General features: G+C 34.5%; 1 protein-coding gene across 2 annotated transcripts in view; it reads right to left on the reverse strand.

Moving 5' to 3' along the window:
• The window catches only part of Epha3 (EPH receptor A3), a 314441-nt gene that overhangs the window by 68960 nt on the left and 226625 nt on the right, over positions 1–18856 (reverse strand). For both annotated transcript variants that reach the window (XM_021209582.2, XM_021209581.2), the window contains exon 6: positions 1163–1287. In XM_021209582.2, coding sequence (XP_021065241.1) covers positions 1163–1287 — 125 coding nt within the window. The remainder of the gene's footprint in view (positions 1–1162; positions 1288–18856) is intronic.

Raw genomic sequence — 18856 nt, forward strand, 5'->3', positions numbered from 1 at the left:
GTCTAGAAGTATTTATCAAAGACATCTTCTCTAGGAGGCTCACATGGAACATTAAAATTCCTTTAATGAAGTATTGCTATAAAAATGAATACACACAGAAGTTTATTTTCCTTCTAGGCTATGTCCATGTGGTAATTACACAGATGCTTCTTTTACTTCCCTTTCTTTGATTGTTTACGTGCTATGCTTATGTGCCTGCACACTGACACTGTCTTCCTCAATTGCTTGCCATCTTCTCTTTGAGACAGTGTCTCTCACTGAACTTTGAACTAACTGATTGGCTAGATGAGATGACCAATGAGGCATAGGTATCCTGGTATAGCCACCTCCCATGCTCTGCAGGGATAACTGGCACACTCCTATATTCCGATGTTTATGTTTTATTAGGGATCTGAACTATGGACCTTATGTTTATACACCAAACTGTTTATCAAATGAGCCATCTCCCTAGACCCTAATTACAGATAATCATTAACTAAAGATACTGATTAGATTATATTTGAGCTACTATATTAATGAGGAGATTTGGGCTTATTTTTACATTACTTATCGACTCATTCAAGAATTAGAATCATTGTTCTCATACTTGAAAACAGGTCCTGTTTATTCTCTTTAGCAAAATGAGTATAAAAATATAAATATTTTGAGAAAAGTTTTAGTAAAACATTCAAAATATTTATTTGGAGATAATTATAATTTCATATCTGCATGTTAAAATAAGCACACTGTGTGTATATATACATACATATATATATGTGTGTATATCAGTATTAAATTTATGTATGCATAAATTTTTAAATGCCTAGAATTTTTGTCCTGTATGGCCTGATATTTTAAAAGTTGATATGCATCAGCTGAATAAGGAACCACCATCAAAGTGTTAACATAGCACAAGTTTTGATGGAAACAGACTTAAATGCTGTGTTTATTGTCATTACTAACTAGCTTATATTTGCAAGTGTCATCTTTGAGGTTACTATTTGCTATAACATAGATAGGAATTGACAAGATTTCTTCTACTGAGAAATCAGAGAGTTCACATGACCAGGTTATAAACAGAGCTCTACCACTCATAAGCAAGCATGTTACCTGCAAGAATATAGCTCTTGAAAGAATAGGGTTTTCCCCTACCAAACACAACTCTGTTACATCTTTCCCCCACCTTTTCATAGTATTTGACCTCATAGTCCAGGATAATCCCATTTGGATGTTCCGGTTCTTGCCAAGATAAAGAGATACTGTTTCTGGAAGTCCGATCTTTCTTAATTGTCATAACTGGTGATGGAGCTGTAAATATATGAAGGGAGGAGAGAGTGAGTGGGTGGGGAGTAAGAACACAGCAAGAAGGCAACGAACTCAGGGCGTCTAGCTTTGCTCCAACTTTGGCAAGAAGACTTTTTATTTCCACTTCCAGGGCTCTTGAGTATGAATCTGGCCTCTTGTGCTGCTCCAGCAGCTGGATTGCAGCCCTGATGCATGAAAGCCTAGGGAAAATGAGCTGAGAGTTTCTGCTGCTGGTGGACTAGTGGCGAGGAAGCAGATGTTTTCAATCCGCTACTATAATGTAAGCACTGAAGTATGTTTGATGTATTAAAACATGGAACCAAACATCAGAACTACCTATTTGTTATAATGTTGCAAAGTTATTAATGCCAGATTCTTCAGCTCATTGATAACATTTTCATGTGCAACTCTGGAAGTGGACTGGAATCCATTATGTGCAAGGAGTCCCATGATATCCATAGGTAATGGTAATATTTAGTATATTATACATTAAGTAGACTATATAACATATTACAGTATATCTTGACTAACAAAAATCTCATGAATAAAAATACATAGCCAAAAGTAATCTTCTACTCCTAAATTTTATTTTTTTAAAGAATTATTTAATAATAAATAAAAAGATTGCTATGTGTTACACATGGAAGATATTTTGAGATATCCTACTTAATGGTGATTCTACATATGTTATTCAAATCATGAAATGGAAATAGAAACCCATCTATGTAGGCATCTTCATTTCTAACATAAGATGAGCTATATTTGAAGTGACTTTTTACTTAGAATCCTTTCTTGAGAAGAAAAGTGCATTCTATCCATCTAGGTCCTTATTTCACGTCTTAGTTCAATAGACAACTGAAATGCTTTACTGAGAGCAACGGCAATTTGCCCTACTGGAGTATAACACTCTGCATTTTAAACAACAAACAAAAGTTCAGGACATTTTAAATGCACTAGTCACCGAAGTCTTCTAATTATGACAGAAGCAAGTTTTAATTCTTTTAGCAATGTTTAACTTTTATGAGATCAGCCTTTTCCAGGCCTACAAAAATGGTATTGTTTTCTTTTCTTCCTTATTTATAAATTCACTTGACTCCAAAAGGAAACTTGCCCTCCCCCATTTTTTTGATTACCTCTGTGGTTCATTTGAATCACAGTTAAATAAATTCTGGACTGATTTTATTTGCTTCTGACTTCTCAAAATGCTATTTTCTAAAGTCATCCAAGAGTGAGCACTGTAAGGCTTTTGTGGTCATTATAACCTGGCTGGTATAGCTGTATCAGATGTTTAGTGCCACTGCAATTATACTGACAAATGATAAAAAGAAATAATAAATTCTTAGCAAGTCTTACAGAGTCAAAAACTATTTGAAGAGAATATTTTTGTCTTCTGCCTAAAGTGAAATCACTGGGTCCCATATTGTTTCTTTTCTTTTCTTTTCTTTTCTTTTCTTTTCTTTTCTTTTCTTTTTTTCTTTTTTTTATTAGGTATTTTCTTCATTTAAATTTCAAATACTATCCTGAAAGTTCCCTATACCCTCCCCCCATTCCTCCCTGTTCTGCTCCACATCCCACACAGTCCACTTTCCTGGCCCTGGCATTCCCCTGCCACTGGGGCTCCATATTGTTTCTTAATTAGATGTTTCTGTGACCATTGCATAACAATTATCATAGCAAATTTCCCATTCAAGCTTCTCCTATTTATAAGTACCTCCCATGTTTATTTCTTTCCTAAGATTAAAACTTTCTTTCAGTAGTCATCATTTTCCAATTTTAGTTAGTAACCATTGGAATCTGTTTGCACCCTTCTCTCTCTTTTGTGTGTAAAAATCACAATATTAACTATTGCTATAACAAATCTCAATACTGACTTTTGCTTTAATGTGTGTACTGTTAACCCATGTGACACGGGAATGAAGATAATATAGTTTATTATTATTATTAGTAGTAGTATTAGTATTATTTTGCTTAGGTAAAATATAGGTTTTATTTTCAAGATGAAAGCATCAATTGATTTTCTTATTTGTATTTTTTTCTCAGGAAGAAACAGTTATAGTTTTCTTTTCATATCAATTAAAGTCATTTATCTTTCAGGCTACTCTTTATCTATTCAAGATTCTGCTTTAGTTGGCAAATTGGCCTCCTTTTCTACTTTTGCCGCTCTGAAGTTGATTTCAAACAAAACATGCTGTAATCATTATAATTGACAAACAAATTCAATATTTATGGCAGAAGTTAGCAACAGCTATATCAAATATCTGAGAATTATTTTTTCTTTGCTTACTTTTATGCAAAAAGTGAATTCATAATCCATCCACTAATAAAAATATACCCTTCCATGTCCTTGGAACCATAGTTAATTCTTATACAAATAATAGAGGAAGTCCTCTTTGTTTCTGTGCTGAAGGAAATTTTTTAACATGATAACTTTTAATATCAGCTTACAGAGCATTTCAAAGACGGCTGATGTTGAAAGCCTTTCTATTTAAACACAAGAGGTTTTACATTTAATTCCATATTGTCATGAAGCTACACTGTAGTTCATAACGATTAAAATATGTGTCAAGGTAGTTTTGGAAAATAACCAGGTTTAGTATTGCTCCTTGTAAATAGTAGAGAGAGAAAATAATTTGGGTCCAGGGAAAGTGATGAGGATTGCATTAACTTTTTGTAATGAAAGCATTTGTAGGCAGTTTTGGGGAGTCTGTCCAAGTTTTACTGCTTCTGAAGTGAGCAAGGCTTTGTAACTGTTGGATTTCTTCAAAGGTTTTTGAACAAGCTGCAGGGCCTCTTTGGACTGTAATAAATAGCCTTTTGTAATCCCACACTTACTTAAGTTGAGGCAATTGCTTGAAGCTTATGCCATCTCTATGTTAAATGAACCTTTTCTGATTGCTGCTTTTAGACCCATGTTAAGTCATTTCTTCAGCTCTCTAAATACTCGCCCCTTCTGCTGGCTATGTAGCAGCCCAGTTCTGCCCAGTTCACCAGCTGAAAGCTCATTACTCTTAGGCAAGGCTCATCAATATTTTAGTATTAATAAATAATTAACATAAATTGTTTTTTCTCTCCTTGTAAATAATGATTAGATATTATAACATTACACAGGAAGAGAAGTTCTATGGACACTATATTTTATGAGAATGTTTTTTAAATTTTTCTTAGAACACTTTTAGTTCACACATTAAATGATAATTCATCCATACTTCATGTGCTGTAAAACAATTTATAATATCAACGGCAAAGTGATTTAAATTGTATTGCATTTGTTTTCAGGTAAGAATGGTGAGTGGTTTTAATTGCTAATTTTCAAGTTGTGAAAGTTATTCTTTTGTGTAAATAATGTAGTGATGTAATTTATATTACAGAATAAGTTTGACTAATCTTCTGATTCCTCTGTTTTCAAATTGTCGTTTAAAAGAATGAAGGTAATTGTTGTATTTCATATTTAAAAAACTAAAATAAAACTCTCAAAACATTGGAAACTGAGGATAAAGTCAGTGATAGATTACTTGCTTCATAGGAACAAAACCGAAAATTCTGTCTCTAATATGTGTTCTCCTCACAAAAATGTTGAATAGGCAAAGTAGTAGTAACCAAGGAATGCATTTTGCATAAGATTCTAAGTGTGTTTTAAAACATATTCTAAAAGAACAGACAATTAAAATTATTCATTTATTAAGAGGGCAGGTTGCATACTGAGAACTTTAATAGGGTTTTATGGAGACAGCTATTAGTAAATAGTGTTTTGAGGAAAAGAAATACTAGTAAGTATAGAAAATTTTTGAAAAAAAAGAAGTGAAGTTAATAAGTTTTCCATGCTCTACAATATGTCTTGATATATGCAAGTGTTTCACTGGTATTTGTAAAGAAGATAATAGGTGGTTCTAGATTTGCTATTGTAGCAAACAACTATAGTCAGTTTGGCTGAAATGCTGCTTTTATTCTTATGTTAAGTTGGGTCCCCTGAATTGATTGCATGAGAGTCCTCACATGTGCAAGTAAGACACTAGGGATCCTGCCCTTAGTGGTTCTGATTGGTAAATAAAATTTCCAGCCATGCCTGGACAAGGAAAGAAGACAGACAACACAACACAACAAGGCTAAGAAGGTGCAGGACAGGGTGGCATAACCGCCATGTAGGATAGGAGAGACTGTGGCCCAAGAGGGCTGCCCAACTGGGTAGCCATGGTAGAATGCAGATGCAGTAAGTGATAATTTAGGATTATCAGAGGAAGGTGGGTAAGCCACATGGAGGTTAAAAATTGGCCCAGCCATTGAGCTAATTCGGACATATTAAAATATAAAGGCTGTGTGTGTGTGTGTGTATTTCATTCAGAATTTAGAACACTGGAGCAGGTAGCACAGAAAACTTTGCCACTGGAATTTAATTCCTTTACTAGTAGTATGTGAGTCCTTTATAAAACAAAACATTAGGAAGACATTACAATAATAAACCTGACTAATTGATGTTGGTTATATTCACCCTTAAAAAAAAAAGAATAAAAACACAAGCACAACGTAGTAAGATTGGTACAGAGGGTCAGCTTCATCCATCACATAACTGTCTTCCATGTAGCAGTCCTAGATTTATGTGTTAGTGTCTTAGTCAGGGTTTCTATTTCTGCACCAACATCATGACCAAGAAGCAAGTTGGGGAGGAAAGGGTTTATTTGGCTTACATTTCCATACTGCTGTTGATCACCAAAGGATGCAGGACTGGAACTCAAGCAGGTCAGAAAGCAGGAGCTGATGCAGAGGCCATGGAGGGATGTTCTTTACTTGCTTCCCTTGGCTTGCTCAGTCCACTCTCTTATAGAACCCAAGACTACCCGCCCAGAGATGGCACCACCCACTCCTCTTGATCACTAATTGAGAAAATGCCTTACAGCTAGATCTCATGGAGGCACTTCCCCAACTGAAGCTCCTTTCTCTGTGATAACTCCAGCTGTGTCAAGTTGACACAAAGTTATCCAGTACAGTTAGTGAATAGTAATAAATTCTTAACTTGTGCTACAGTGAATTTGAGCATGGTTCTTTTCGTTCATTAGCCATGAAAATAATAGGTGTTGTGGTCATGACAGGCACCTCGACAGATATTTTCTCCCTTTATTTTCTGGTAACATGTGGCTTATGAATCTTATATCAAGGTGTTTTTCAATCTGAACTCTGAGGAGACACAACTTTAAGGAAATTTGAAGCTGACTGATTCTCTGGATGGTTTTCCTCCAGGTCCAGTCAAAGCAAAAAGATGCTTTGAATCAGCAACACGCAATGTTGTATTCAGGCAGATAAAACTCATATTAGTTTATAATTGAACCCTAGCATAAAGGTGGAAAAGAACTCTTTTTAAAAGATGTTTTTATCATCTGTAGAAGATAGACAATGGATTCATGGTTAATTTAACCTATATCATTGGCTCCCTGTGCCAAAATAACAGAAAAAATGAATTATAACTTGGTTGTTCTAAAGAGATTGCCTGGGGGAAAATCTTCCTGTGAGAAATGACTGTATAAGAGATTGGGCATACTTTGATCGTGACTTGTATGAGACTTAAGGTGAACACTGGTTCACGCCAAGTCTAAAGACAGATAGGGAGAAGGTCCATTATCTGAACCATGATGCTTTTCGAGCTGCATGTACTGTTATTCTTTAACTAAAATACAGCCACTGCTTAGAATCAGGAAGTCGAAGCTCCAAAATTACACTCCCAAAGGATCTGGTTTGGTGTGTCTGTTTTTATTGGGACCTTCCTCTTTCTGAGTTTGGGAATTTCTAATGAACCTCTGAGGTATCTATGTGGTCAAGAGCTTGTGAAAGTTAAAGTAATAACAATAAGGGCTCAGTATTTCTTGTCCATGTGAGCCAAGACTTTAAAAAATTATCTCTATGGGAAAATATTGTACGATAAATGGTTGAAAGATTTTTTTTTCCTGTGAGTCAGATGTGCCATTAAATTTTTTACCCTTTTAGTTTTCTTTACCATTCATTACAACACCCATTTAAGAACATTTCCTTTGCAGTGTTTTCCAGACATGAACATTTCTATTAAATCCATAAATACTCTTGGGTTTGATTTAGCATAATATTTCATTGCTGTATGATCTCCATCATCCCACCCCAAATCAATGTCCTAGAAATTTGCCATTCTATGGAATTCCTCCTTTGGTCATACACATTATTATTTTCTGGTGTTCCCCATGAATAGTGTTAGGGTTACACTTTATTTTATCTTTTCCTGGCATGCCACCATCACCACATTCTGAAGGTTGACATACTTTCTTTTAATTTAATTCTAGCTTTAGGTCAAAGCTTATCATTGTCTCCATATTGGGTTCAAAATGTTTCATCCCAACGTTTTCCAGAACTTCCACTTCTGAGTATTAGAATGAGCTGTCTGTTTACAGAGCAAGTGGAATATCCACTATCTGATTATTCAAATTCTTCAAAGTCTCAGAATTTCTTTTTTGTTATCTGAATTTCAACTATAAAGGAATTACTAATTGTTACGGGATAATAAATTCCAAGAGAAAAACCCAGACATCTGTGTTTTTAAATAGCCGACATTGGAACACTCTGATGTCCAAAACAATTCCACAAATGTAGTCCACAGTGGGATGTACAACTCATTCCATTATAATTTAACTCTTCCTTTAAGGCCACAATACAACTACTGCTCTCTTACTCATTGTTCTTTATTCAAACATAAAGCTTTAACAACAAATCTGTATTCCTCATTTAGCATTTATGCCCACTGTCTTGACTGACCTCATCAGTTGACATCTAAACTTTCCGTAACACTTTTTTACATGTAAACATATGAAGAGCTTTAATTTATAAAGCAGGCAAAAATATTGCATTAGATATAATTGACTATGAAACTAACAAACTGGTAGCAATGAAGGGTGTAAAGATGATGTACAAAGAAATGATTCAAATCCCAGGTGGGTCAGAGAGGGAGACCATGGCATTTCATCACACTGCTCAGAAACATGAATGATTTAACATGTATGAAATGTTTATTCCTGGAATTTCCATTAATATTTCAAACCATAGTTAATGTCAGACTACTGAAACCATGAGAAGTATTTATTCCCTGCTATCCTCAAACTTACTGTCTTCAGTCCCCATTTTCCTATTGCTTTAGTGTAGCCAAGGTGCCAATACATCTCACTGATGTGTCATTTCATTTTTTTTTTTATTACTATGGCTTCTGACTACATTGTAAGTATTCCATCTTCAAGGCAGGCATATAACAACCTTGCTCAAATCTAGTCATGCTGACTAGTTACCTTTTGATAGGATACAGAACATATTTTTTGTGCAGTCCTTTTCAAGGATAAATTTTCTTCAGCACTCTATGTTAAAAATAACAAAACTCAAACCAAATGTATAATTAAAATATTTTAGAAGAGAAAAAAATATGTCATTTGAAGTCTATAGTTAAAAATAGACATTTACTCAACTAAATAAGTAAAGTTAAGAAAAAAAGCACTCTAAACTATAGTGCACTGAACATAAATAGTGCCCATTAGAGTGGAATCAAAACTTGGGTGTCTGAGTCCTAAATATCTTGAACATCCAGAAATGTTAACTATTGAATTTTAAAGATTTCAGATTAGCTATAAAGTCTGGAAACTACAGTCACAATTTATAGTCACATCTTAAACTCTCCAGAGAGCAAGAGAAATGAGAAAAACAGTACAGCTAAGTAGTAGTTCTTCACCTTCAGGTCATGATCCCTTTGTAGGGGTCACATATCAGATATCCTGCATATCAGATATTTACATGATTTGTAACAGTAGCAAATAATAACTATGAAGTAGCAATGAAATACTTTATGATTGGGGATCAATGAAATATGAAGAACTATATTAAAGGGCTACAGGACTAGGAGGGTTAAGAACCACTGGTTCAGAAATGTTTATTACATAGATTCCTAAAGTGGAAATGCTATTTGTCATTCTCCCAATTGATGTTCAAATTCACATATAAATATATATTTGTTCATTATTGAAAACTTTCTGATGTCTGAATAGAATCTTAAAAGTGTTGGATCCACTGTCTTATACATACTTATATGTGCATATAATATTAGCATAGTTTATGACAATCATTTCTGGTATTTTATTCTTTCTTTAGGTCTACTGCCAGGCCATGAGAACTCGCTGTGACTGCCACTTCAGATCCAGCAAGCCTCCTCTAAGAAATCATGGTTTCTGACTCAAGGCTGTGAGAATGATTGGGATCTATGTCTGATGAGTTTTCAGTCTGTGCTCTTGCTTTACATAGGAGGCACACTGTTGCTGGGACATTTGACTACATTTTGCTTTCAACTTAAAATAAATTAATTTGCAGGACATCCATATGTATATGTATATATATATATATATATATATATATATATATATATTCATTGAAAAAATCTATAGCATTTGAAACATAACATGCTCAAATTCCTAAACAGATAAATAGCTCAGAGTTCAAGTTTGAAATGCAGTATTTACTAGTTTATGTCTGAAAATATGTGCTTTATGTTCAAAGTATTTGTCTGATCCTAAAATTAGCAATATGCATGCCAGGGAAACTAAAAATAATCCACATGCAGAAAATAGAATTTTTCCTCATATAATGCCAAAAATAGTTTAAGAAACTCCTTACTCCATTATGCTTCCAAATACTTTTGAATGTTCAGAACATACTATTTAGTTTTGAGGATAACCAAATGTTAAATTCTAAAATAGGCAACATTATGATTGGTTATAATTTACTAGTGATAATATTTAGAAAAATTTCTTTGTTGGAACTGGAAGAGTCAAAGTCCATAACAGATAGTGGGCTGCTATGAAGAAATTTGTTTAATTAACCGGTGTCTACAAGTATGAAGTAATAATAAAAAAAATTAAGGAGGTAAACATGAAATCTTAGGAACAATTAAAAACCTTCTGACAGAACTTTTGAGTGAAGACCAGCTAATTCTTAAACTACTGGGTTCCCAGAGACCAAGGCAGAGAGTTGTTAGATGTTAATGACATAGGGAAATGAGGGGGATAGAATGAACAAGATCACTTGAGATAGAATCCAAATAAAATGAGAACACAATTCTGATTAGAATCATGCTAATCACATTGAGATTTGTTTCTCTGCTTGTTTTGTTTTAAAGGCCCATGAAGATCACTACTCTGGTTTGAATCACGACGACTGGGGTGGAGCTACCACATCCTAGCATAGAACAGATGGTTCAGCTCTGTATGCAGCTGGGACACTGCATGAGGCTTCTAAAAAAAGGACCTGATGTCTCAATTAGCTGAGGAATTGAGAGGTATAATTAAAGCACACTTTTAGTAGAAGAAAGACTTTCAGATAATTTCCACTTTAAAGATTATGGATAGAAAACATTAGAGAGTGGCAATTTATTTTCCTGTGTTGTTAGTTCCTAGCCTCAAGCATCAGAAGAATAGAAGAATTTGCATGTATTAGGCTGTGTTACATGTATTAAGCTGTGTTACATGTATTAGGCTATGTTACATGTGTTAGGCTGTGTTACAGTTAGAAACTAGGGAAAATATATACTGGTCTTAGACAAATTAAGGTTTGATTAAAACTGTGACTATAGATTAGACAGTAGAACCAGAGAGCATTTTTATAATGAAAATAGTAATCTGTCTCTTTACATTTAAAATGTGTATGTCATAGAAATCTTCCATGATCAGTCAAGTCTTTTGTGTGCAAATAGTTCCTCAATCTAAACATAAGGCAAATTTACTTCTATAAATTTCATTTTATGAATTGTAACTATTATTGCATATATTCTTCATGCTTTGGCTTGCTGACCTTTTCTGTTGAGAAAAAGAATACTGCCTTTTTTTCTGGAATGAGTGAATTACAGGAAGCAAAGGACTCGCTAAGGAGAGAGAAGTGCCTTCCTATCTACTCTTGTACTCAAACGAGTTATCCCTTTCTGTCCTAGTCTCTAAGTCAGATAACAGAAAGCCAATCCCGATTCCTCAAAGTACACAGAAACTAAACCAGCCAATCAAGTACCTGTTTACTCTGCTTTAACTTCACCCTGGAAACCACACAGTCACTCCAGTCTGTGCTCCTCTCACAAGTATCAAATAATCAACCTTGGTGCATCTTTTGTGAACCTATGTTACAAGTCATGCCAGATCTTTTTAAAAATGGGTAACAGACTGATTTTTAATTTACATCTTTGAAATATTATCGTATTTGTTCTCTTACACGTACAAGCAACATTGCACATGCTTATTGGATAAGGTGATATTGCCCTATGTGAAAACATTGCATAATGCTGGAAAATAGGCTGAGAGGTCTGTTGGTATAATCAACTGACTCACAGTACTAACGAAATAAGTTAAGCATATGAGAACATTCAAACATTTATCACATCTTTAATGTGAAAGCATTCAAAGTCTTTCCTTCTAGCTTTTTAGAATATACTGTACATTATCAGTCTATATTGAGTCTTTTATACAACAGCAAAGCAGAACTCCTTATACCTATTTATGACTTAATATCAACTGATCAGTTCTTCTAAACAACTGAAGACCCCTGCTAGAGTAAGCTCACATAATATTTGAGAAGGAAATAGACTGATAAACTGATAGACTTTTCGTTTCATAGTTCCTTCCTTTCTCTTCATGATTAGAAGAGTTTGATATCATCTAGACCAATGCTATATATCATCAACTTTCAATTTATTTAATTAAAAGAAATTCACTTCTTACAGTTCTAGAGACTGAAAAACCTAAGACCAAGGTGCGGGTTGATTTAGATTCTAGACAGAGCACATTTTCTTGTTCATTAATGATTTCTTAGCCTGTGTCCTCACGTGGCATGAGTACAGCAAAGGTGCTTGAGCTAGTTTTGAAGGCACTAATCCCATTGGTGTAGGCACCATGCTCAGAACCTAATCATCTTCCAAGGCCCCAACTCCTAACACCATCACATTGGTGATTAGGTTTCAACCTAAGAATTTAAGGGACTTCAAACAATCAGACCGTAAGAGACTTTGTGGTACAATGTCTTTGATGTTTAATTTATAGCCAACTTCTTAAAAAGCCTGTAAAAGCCAAGTAATATATGGTTTCAACCACACTCACTATTTAAAGCATAGGTACGTCTACACTTACAAGGTTACTACCTTTGAGGCTCCTGTGTCTCTGATGATTAGACTATTTGATTTTAGTTGGATTATATTGCTAGTGATAGGGAGGCACTAAATCACAACCTAACACATGTATCTTGAGCAACCCAACCCTGCTTAGGAGGCCCCGGATCAGCAACTTTGTTTCCAATCTTAGATGATTTTTTTTTTTTCATTTTCAAAGTGAGAATATTTTTAAAAGGATAAGATGAGTCCATGGTATTGTAGACAATCTGTTTCAGGAGTGTTTTATCACAACTAATAATCCACTGTAATTGAAATGTCAGTATCTGGAACAAAGCCATAAATACATGCACACATTCATTTACATAATTTCAGGAGTGGGCCTGACAGAACTTCATTCACACCTAAATATATTCTTGAAAGTGAGAGGTTCGGTACTGAAGGTCTGAGAGTGAACCTTATAAACCTTGCACGCATGAGTGAGCCGTTGTTCAATTCTTCATTGTTCTACTAATCATAAATTTTTATTGCACATGATCTTTTTTTTCATTTTAAATATGGTAGAAAACATAAGAGCATGCATTTCATTTAAGTATTATTTATCATATATATGGAAGAAGACACAAAAATAGTTGGAGATAGCCTTAGCACACGGCTTGTGGATGTCTGGCCCATATGGCTCGTATGTAAGCCAAACAGCCACGCTCTGAATACATAAGACTCTCTGACTGAAGCAGAGAGTAACGGCCTCTTGAGAATGGCGTAGTTGATCCTTCCTTTAGGGAGGTAAAAACCCAAACCTTCCCTAACAGGAAATCTATGAAGTCTGCACGAACATTTGGAAATCAGATTTTGGAAATCAGGTCAGATGTACCCAGCTTACTCACATATAGAAGTACTCTTAAACACAGAGGAGAAAAGTTAACTAGAAAGGATGCTAAGTATTTTGATTATTGTAAAATCATCTTCTTGACAAACCCTAACTCCCTGTCACTGTGGTGCCAGAATCTTATTTAAAAGAGAGTTATGTCCTTAAGCAGCAGGGTTTTTTTATTTGTTAACTCACAATAGATGACCTAACACTTTAAGTAAGATAGAACAATGTTAGATGCATTTGACAACTACAATCTGATATAGTACGTCCACATGATTTCCAAGGATTCTTTTCAAACCTATTATCAAATTCCAATCCAAATAAAACAAATTAAGTTCTAAAAAGAGATTATGTTTATTAAGTTTTCTAGTCTATTCGTCTAAAAGGAGCCAATGGGAATAAGCTGATTTGGACATGTTTGCAAGTTTATACAACTGAGATGAACTCCAGCAGAGACTTGCTATTTTCAAAAGCTATTGTGCCTGCAAAATGTCTTTTCTGGCTTGCTAAGCTTGTTTTGTGTCTGCCTGAAGTAATATTTCTAAACCTCCTTTTGCCCCAAATAAATTTCTTCCTCCTCTGACCCTGACGCTCAATCAAGGCATGCAAACATGTAGTTGGAATGAATAGCTCTATTGCTTGCTTGTAGAGAGCTTTGAGAGCCCAAGAAGAAAACAGGAGTGCAGAGACTGCCCAGGCAAACTACCTGCTGTTACTACCCAGGATGTCTGTGACCTGACCTCTTTAGTTCCAGGCAGAGGATCATTTATTTGTTTCTGAAGAGTAAAATTGTCAAATATCTTTCAGCCAGCCACGGATTCTCAAAAATTCTTCTTCTCAGGCCCATTCAAATCATCTAAATGCATTTAGTATATATTTTTTTACAATTATAAATACTACACAACCTGACCTAAGGACTGAGAACTGGAGCAGATTAATTTTTCTACGCACCATAAAAATTGAACACAATAGAGAAAATGGCTGGAGGGGATCCATTTTTGTATTGCCTGAACAAAACTAAAAGGAAAAAATATGTGGACACAAATATAGTTATTTTTGTTTCGTTTCAATTTTGGCTTTTATTTCCATGTAGCTACTTAGGAGTCCTATCCCAATAATTAACAGAAAAATTGTCACTAGTTGACAGACAGACACACACAAAATATTCTAACGTGGTCCTGTGTGGTCCTCAGATTTACAAGGAAAACACTCCATTTTAGTTCATGTTTGGAAAAACTCCAGACCTTTATTTTTTAAGCTTGGGAAACAAGCCTATATTGTCTTATTGATGAAAATGTACATTCCATACAAATTCTCTAATTGAAAATTATAATTAAGAATGTAACTATGTGTAGTGATAGTTCTGTAGAAGTAGATGTACTATAATACAATTTATGAAGTTGATGGCATTTATCAGTAAAGTTATTAAATAGTGTTGTACCCATGAAATAGATGGTTTTATGAGATGTTCATACGACTGCCAAGAAGTTATTTTAAAGAATAAGTACCACCGAAACATAATATAAATAGTTTTCCAGAGTTGAAAGCAGGTAATTATGCATATGGCTTTTAATGATTTTAAGTGTTTTCTACCATGTTTTATATTCTAATTCTATTTTCAGAGTCGTTGTAGAGTGGCATCGGCATGACTTCTTTATATGGTAATTATGAGCCTTTGCTGAACTGATCTGTTGTATATCTTAAGGAATAATAATAATAATAAACAAATAAAATAAGAATCATTATTATACACACTGAACTGCCTATGGTGTAGCTTTATTTAAGTAGGGAAGGATGGTAGAAGCAAAACGCACAAAGATGGATAAGCCTGGCAGCATTCTCTCCAGTTTGACCACTTTACCTGCCCAGTCCATAGAGATGGGCTTCACAGTTATGTTCATAAATGCTTTCTGCATAACTTTCTTTCCTACTTAGCTAGAGGAAGGTACTGCAATTCCCTGTTAACATGGGAAACAACAGATTGCCAAGTTGACTTGGCGTTCTATGTTATCTTAATATCTGAAATGAGATACTGAAATTTTGGAAACTAATGAGACCAAACATGCAATTCTGAAGCAATGTATAAAATTTTAAGATGGTTACATGGCAATAATACTTCATTAACATGCTTTGTTGAATATAGAATGTTCACTATTTTGTAGTTGCACAGAATTACACACACACACACACACACACATTATGATGTTTTTGTTCTTTTCATTTATAAGATAAAATGTATGACAGGCTGAGAAGTGATTTACATAATTCACCGCTAAGGGCAAGTAAAAATGGTGGACATGCAATCAGTCTCCATACCCTCTCATTATTATAAAATAACCAGCAAGCTTACAAGGAAGTAAATGACCAAAATAACTACTGGCACAAAAGAAAAAATATGAAAAAAATCTTCCAACATAGTCCATTGAGTATCAACCAAATTTTATGGGAAACAAAATGGATACTGAAAGTTAACCTTCAAGTAGGTAATATATTCCATTAAGAAACATCATATATATATATATATATATGTGTGTGTGTGTGTGTGTGTGTGTGTGTGTGTGCAAGAAAAGCAGAAGTTATTTTTTGAAGAGCACTTTTGTTTTTTAAAGATGGAGTGTAGAGGTGGCACAATTTACAATTTAGGTTTCTAGCATGACAGGGTGTTCACAAACCTACTGTAACTCTAGTTCTGGAGGCAACTACTGTACACACACACACACACACACACACATACACACTTTTTAAAATGATTTATATAGATTGATAGAAATTGCTGAGAGTCATTGTTCGTTTCCAGAAATAAACAACATTGAAGGCCGTCTAACGCCAAATCAATGTGAAATCTTGCATTTGCATCTTTACTTTTATATGACTTTCAAAACAAAGATCAAATAGAATATTGTGGTAACTCTACACATTTAAATATAAATATATAATTATAACAACTAGGTGGGTATATAGTTTTATAAAGCTAAAGCACAATGCATCATCATAATATCTGTACTGGAAAATCATGTGCTTGTGATTGATACTTAAGTGAAGATAGTCAATGAAAGGAAAAACGTGTTTTTGTTGTTGTTGTTGTTGTTGTTATAGTTGTTATTGTTGTTCTTTTGTCTCATAATATTTAGTTTGGACTTTTTTCTTAAAGCTTATAGACATTTGCTTACATATTGTGATTTCTGATTTTGTTTTTATAGATTTTTCTGTGTGTGAATGTGTGTTTACAAAAGTTTCTTTGGATATTTGTTTGTTTGTATTTTGGTTGGTTGGTTGATTGGCTCTCCCATTTTCTGGCTCATTTCTTTTATTTTATCGCATTTCCTTCTTTATTATTATTTTTTAGATATCTGTTTGTATTCTAGTGAGGGAGAAAAAAGGTGTTCATAGATAAGGAATTACATATGCACCATAGTCATACTAGGTTTGCAATCTTGAGTATATATATATATATATATATATATATATATATATATATATAATTGACAATTATTTGATTAGTGAGAGTACTGTAGAATGAAACACAGTTTGTAACCTTTTATAAAATTTAATGGTGGCACTTTTGATCACTGGGGTCTCAGTTTTTCTATTTGCTCTAAATTAAGATAACAATTCTGAACCTATTTATTCATTTCCCACCCCTATCTTATACTCCAGTTGCAGCGTGCTTGGTGAGAGATACAGGGCTGCTTCAGTACTCAGCCATTCTTGGGATTCCCCGAGAAAGGCTGAGACACAGCAGAACAACAGGCCTAGCTCTCAAACAAGAAGCAGACACTGCTAGCAAACCAGACAGATGGACCATTTGTGCTTGTGGAATACAAAGAACAGAGCTGCTCTGAGTTCTTCAATATGACTTCACCCTGGTTTTGATGGCATTGCTGGGCTCCTTTACAGGATCCTGGTCACTTTCTGTTAAAGATGTTCAACATCATCTGTATGAAAAAGAAATTTCCTGTGTGTGGAACTAAGAAAACAGTTTATTAACTGTTCCCTTTGCTTAAAATAGAGTGGCACTTCATATAGATCATGGGGGAAATTACACTCACCTGTGTGACAATCATATCAAGTGATCAAGTCCCACTGACTTAATGATTAAAGCAGTCACTTAGGACTGCTAACTCATGGAGAGGATGCTGTTTCAGAGGACTCTATTGATCAGTCACTGCATGGACCAGGTTCCCCCAATTAAAAATTCTCAACAAGTGTTTGTTTCAAAATTTTTGAAGTTCTCTTTTGTGGGTGGCATATATAGGACACTGGTGACTGTGTGTGTGTGTGTGTGTGTGTGTGTGTGTGAGAGAGAGAGAGAGAGAGAGAGAGAGAGAGAGAGAGAGAATCCCAAGTAACAGAAAATAGCTAGCTTAACTTTGTATAGATAGCTAGGGATCTAAGTTCATGTCTAAGCATGAAATTAAAATTGAATGTATTTATCTTTTATTTAAAAAAACATTTAAAATTGTTGTCTTCACTGATATGTGTTACATGTGATGTTATAATACATAATTTCATATTATTTTATAGAGCATCATAATAACTAGATGAAATAAATCCTGTTTGAGTTAGAATGAAGTATCAACATTAAAAGTGATTAAGACCATTTAATGACATATCCTCCACTGTGGACTTCTCAAACCCTTAAAGAAGGTTAGTTGGATGCTAGTGTAATATGCTGAAGAAATTGACCCATAGAAACCTATACTAGCACTGACTATGAAGTTAACAATAAATTTTTCCTGTCAGTTCACACAGTGAGTGAAAATTACTGTCTAGGAGGAATCAGACAAAAAGAGAGAGGAACGGCATCCCCTGGGAAAGACTCATTCACAGGTAGGGTGATGATATACTGGCGTTCACCTGTCTAACACCTTTCAGCAAAGGAGACACCTGCCACGTAGGTGTCGGGGCAGTTGGCCTGCGCTGCACTCTTCTGTTTCTAACTTCCTCTGGCCTCACTTAGCTGTAGTAAGACCAACTGCTCTGGAATAACAGATCCATTTTTACGATTACTACTTCCAGAGTTTTGTTTCACCAGGTAAAACAGATGTGAGAAATGCATGGAGACTATGCAAGCTTATTTTTGGTAAGGAACAATGAGGAGAATAATGCTTTGTGCCTTCATGAAGTAGTTATCTTTACTAAGGACACTGTTTTATAAACTGACATCAGGTGTTATAAATGAGCACTAGTGTTTATTAAGAAGTAAGTATAGTTTTAATGACTTGCATTCCCAAGATATATACGACTAGACACAACCAAGAAAAGTCCAATTTGAAAGTGAGAGAGAGATTTTGGCAATTTCTATTGCCAAATCCCAGCAACAGAAAATAGTGTCATATTTCATAGATAACCAGGTTATCTAAGCTAACGTGTAGGCATGAGCCTAAAATTGTGTGTATTTATCTTTTATTTTAAAAAGTTCAGTTAAAATTGTTGTCTTAGAAACTGTGGAATTTGTTTGTGCAGGATATTATAATATGTAATTTATACTATTATGCATACAAATATTATATGTATTTAAATATATAATTTGTATGAAAAATAACTTTTCTATATGAGAAACTAAG

Source organism: Mus pahari, chromosome 12 (assembly GCF_900095145.1).
Source record: "Mus pahari chromosome 12, PAHARI_EIJ_v1.1, whole genome shotgun sequence".
Classification (NCBI taxonomy): Eukaryota; Metazoa; Chordata; class Mammalia; order Rodentia; family Muridae; genus Mus; species Mus pahari.